This window comes from Chaetura pelagica, unplaced genomic scaffold, assembly GCF_000747805.2.
Source record: "Chaetura pelagica isolate M959 unplaced genomic scaffold, ChaPel_1.0 scaffold278, whole genome shotgun sequence".
Classification (NCBI taxonomy): Eukaryota; Metazoa; Chordata; class Aves; order Apodiformes; family Apodidae; genus Chaetura; species Chaetura pelagica.
The window spans coordinates 3,440,816-3,443,947 of NW_009954497.1; the positions used below are offsets into that span (position 1 = coordinate 3,440,816).

Sequence of the window (3,132 nt, forward strand, 5' to 3'; positions counted from 1 at the left end):
CTATGAATCACTTCTTTCATTGCCAGTTTGTTTTCTCTCTGGATCAAGAGAACTGCCTTCATATAAAAGTTTGTTTCTCATTCCTTCTCTAATCATTCTTTGCCGGATCCTCTGTTGGGCCAAATTGTACCTGCAGTAAAACCTAGAGAAGGCGATGAAAAGAAAACATGATTCCCTGCTTTACATGAGTGGCAGCAGCAAATCAGTTATTCAGCCAGTTGAAAAGTGACGCCACATATAATAATGCTTGTAAAATTAATTATAAAATTATGCATAATGAAAATACTAGAGTATTTAAGGCAAACATTATACAGCCACTGACAAGCAGGATATACAGGTCCAATGGAAAACACCAATTTCTGTAATTTGGATCTTAATTTCATGACCATTTAGTATGTTGCCTTTATAATTAGGATGGAAGGATGGCCTATGTGAAGGAAAAAAGAAATAAGTAAGAAAGACAGAAATAACTGGGTGGTTTGATCTCTTAGGGTCCAAGAAACAACAGCAAGTTTTAAAAATATAACATAAAAATTCAGAGGCACTGAACTCCTTTCCTTTAAAAAAAAAAAAAAAGTATTTTGAGGAGAGGAAGAGATACTTTGCTAGGCAAGTTTTTTAAGGAGTTTAAAAAACAGTAAGAGGTCACATGGGCATCATGTTATACAAAGCAGAAAACATAGCTCTGTCAAAATTCAAGAAGATTTACATACCAGTATCCTAACATTGTGCAAATAAAGCCACCAACTGCAAAGTCACAAGATCTTCTAACTCTACCTGAAAGAAAAAAAACAAAAATCCTTCAAAAGACTAGAAAAAAATTCTTGGATGACTTCCCATTATTAATACAACATTATTAACTCCCAATATTAATTCCCATTACTAAAAAAGCAACTAGGAATTAATTTTTCCTTACAAAGCAAAACATAAAACCCAGAAGGAATAAGTACTTACTAGTTGCTACAAAATGTCCAAGGCCCACAACTAAAGATCCCACGGAGCCATAGAGCACTGACTCTCGTGCACACGGGACACTTTTAACATCAAGAAATCCTAGGAGTTTAAAGGACTGTAAGAAAAATAAAACAACAACAAACAACCCACCATAAATTAAAACAATTACTTTGTAGAAGACCACGATGCCAATTCAATTGTAACAGACTTTTTACCTTAGTAGTCAAAAACCCAAAGACTCGAAGATTTCCTGCTTCCAGAGTTACCGCTGAGCAAAAGCAAACATGCACAGCTGTATCAGGAGTAGTTTTGGAAGAGTTAACTATTAATTTAGGCAACATCACTTTGTACAAACCTCTTGATCCACCCTGTCTACTAAACATTATAAAAAAAAACATTCAAATTTTTCCTTTACATTCTCCAAAAAAAGAGAGAGGAAAAAACCCTTCAGAACCCAAGATCTTTGTTCAGAACTGACAGAGATCACAACAGGTAAGGTTACAAACAACCAAGTAGTTAGTTATGCCACATAATTTTAATAACTGAAAAGGCAGATATGCTTTAAAAAAAGTAAAAATGCTGGAGAATGTACATGTTGTAGAGAACCTTATTCTGAACACTGAAAAAAACCACATTTATAAACCAGTAATTTTAAACCTAATTCTATGTATACTCAGGGGCTGTGCACATAAATGCTTCAACTTACTGCTAAAAATAATTCCAAACACTTCATACTCTTGGCTCACATCTATAACCTAACCCATCTTATACCTATCAGTTTTCTATTTAATTTTCAAATGGTAATTACATGTGGCATTCATTAACTAGACTGTGAGCTGACAAATAGGTTTTTCATTTCAGAGATGCCCACGCTGGCTTCTGCATAATCCAAATCTTCTAAATTGAAGGCAACTCATTTTTCCAACCTGACAAACAGCCTTCCAAATGCATGATGGCACCACAAACGGGAATGAGAAACAACATAAAAAAAGGCCTCAAGATGATATGTGTCAAGATTAAGGTAGCTGCATCATAGTAACATCTTGCATAGCTTTTTGCTGTTAATTCTTCTGTTAGGGCTTGGGTGAGAATTCCTCTTACTTCTACTGTAGTGCAAGGAGGTTGGAGCCAGACTCTTTTTCAGTAGTTCCCAGTGAGAGGACAAGGGCCAATAGGCACAAGCTGGAACAAAGGAAACTCCATCTAAATATGAGGAAAAACTTCTTCTCAGTGAGGGTGACAAAGCACTGGAACAGGCTGCCCAGGGAGGTTGTGGAGTCCCCTTCTCTGGAGATAGTAAAAACCTGCCTGCATGCAGTCCTGAGTAATGTGCTCTGGGGGATCCTGCTTTAGCGGGGGGGTTGGACTAGATGATCTCCAGATGTCCCTTCCAACTCTGAGAATTCCGTGTTCAAATCCTTAGACCACTAAATACCACGTGTGCAACTGTATCGACTAAAATTCTGAAAGCGGATTTTTCCATGTTGTGGGTTTGTTTTTTTTTAAAGCTATGCTACTTGGACAAAGTATATTTTAAAGATGGAGTACCACAGTCAACTATTTGCAGAGGGCTGACAACTGTGAGACAAGTAACTGTGAAACACACCTGACTGTGGTAACACGGATGTCAAGCATCTGACGACAGCTGGATTTGTATGTGAGTGTGGAAATCTCCATTAATAATTTTATCTGTGTTTCTTATGGACAACCATCAGCTGCTTCCACATAAACCCTGTGTACAAGCGAGGCAAAAAGGAGTTGGTCTATGTTGGTCTAATCTCCTAATGAGCAATTTCAAGTACTCTCATGTGGAAGAAGTCATTTAATATGTTGACAAAGAAGGTACCCCTGCTACATCCAGGCAGCATGATGCATTCTTTTAAAATAGCACTTCACCTGTTGCTATACTCGAAAACACTCGTTATTACTCTAACCAATGCTAACTACTGGTGTTGTGAAGGCTCAAGTGTCACGGCAGTGTTTCAGCCTAACAGAAAAAGCCCCACAGAGGGGTCTGTGGAAAAACAAACACGAAACACCCACTCGGCCCTACGCAGCCTCAGCCTTCACATCGGTCTCCCTGTGCTATCCCCTCAGTATTTCCCCTGGAGCACAACCCGCGGGGGTTCACAGCTCTGCTGCCCCCGTCAAGGCCCGTCTCTCGGCTTCGGCGGGCCC

The 3,132-nt window shown here is 38.9% G+C and overlaps 1 protein-coding gene across 1 annotated transcript in view; it reads right to left on the bottom strand.

The window, feature by feature from the left end:
* The window catches only part of LOC104394964 (cytochrome c oxidase protein 20 homolog), a 24,060-nt gene continuing 20,928 nt past the window's right edge, over positions 1 to 3,132 (bottom strand). Inside the window, exons 2-4 of the mRNA XM_010004618.1 lie at positions 955 to 1,069; positions 714 to 777; positions 1 to 142 (exon numbers count right to left, since the gene is read on the bottom strand). Coding sequence (XP_010002920.1) covers positions 1 to 142; positions 714 to 777; positions 955 to 1,069 — 321 coding nt within the window. The remainder of the gene's footprint in view (positions 143 to 713; positions 778 to 954; positions 1,070 to 3,132) is intronic.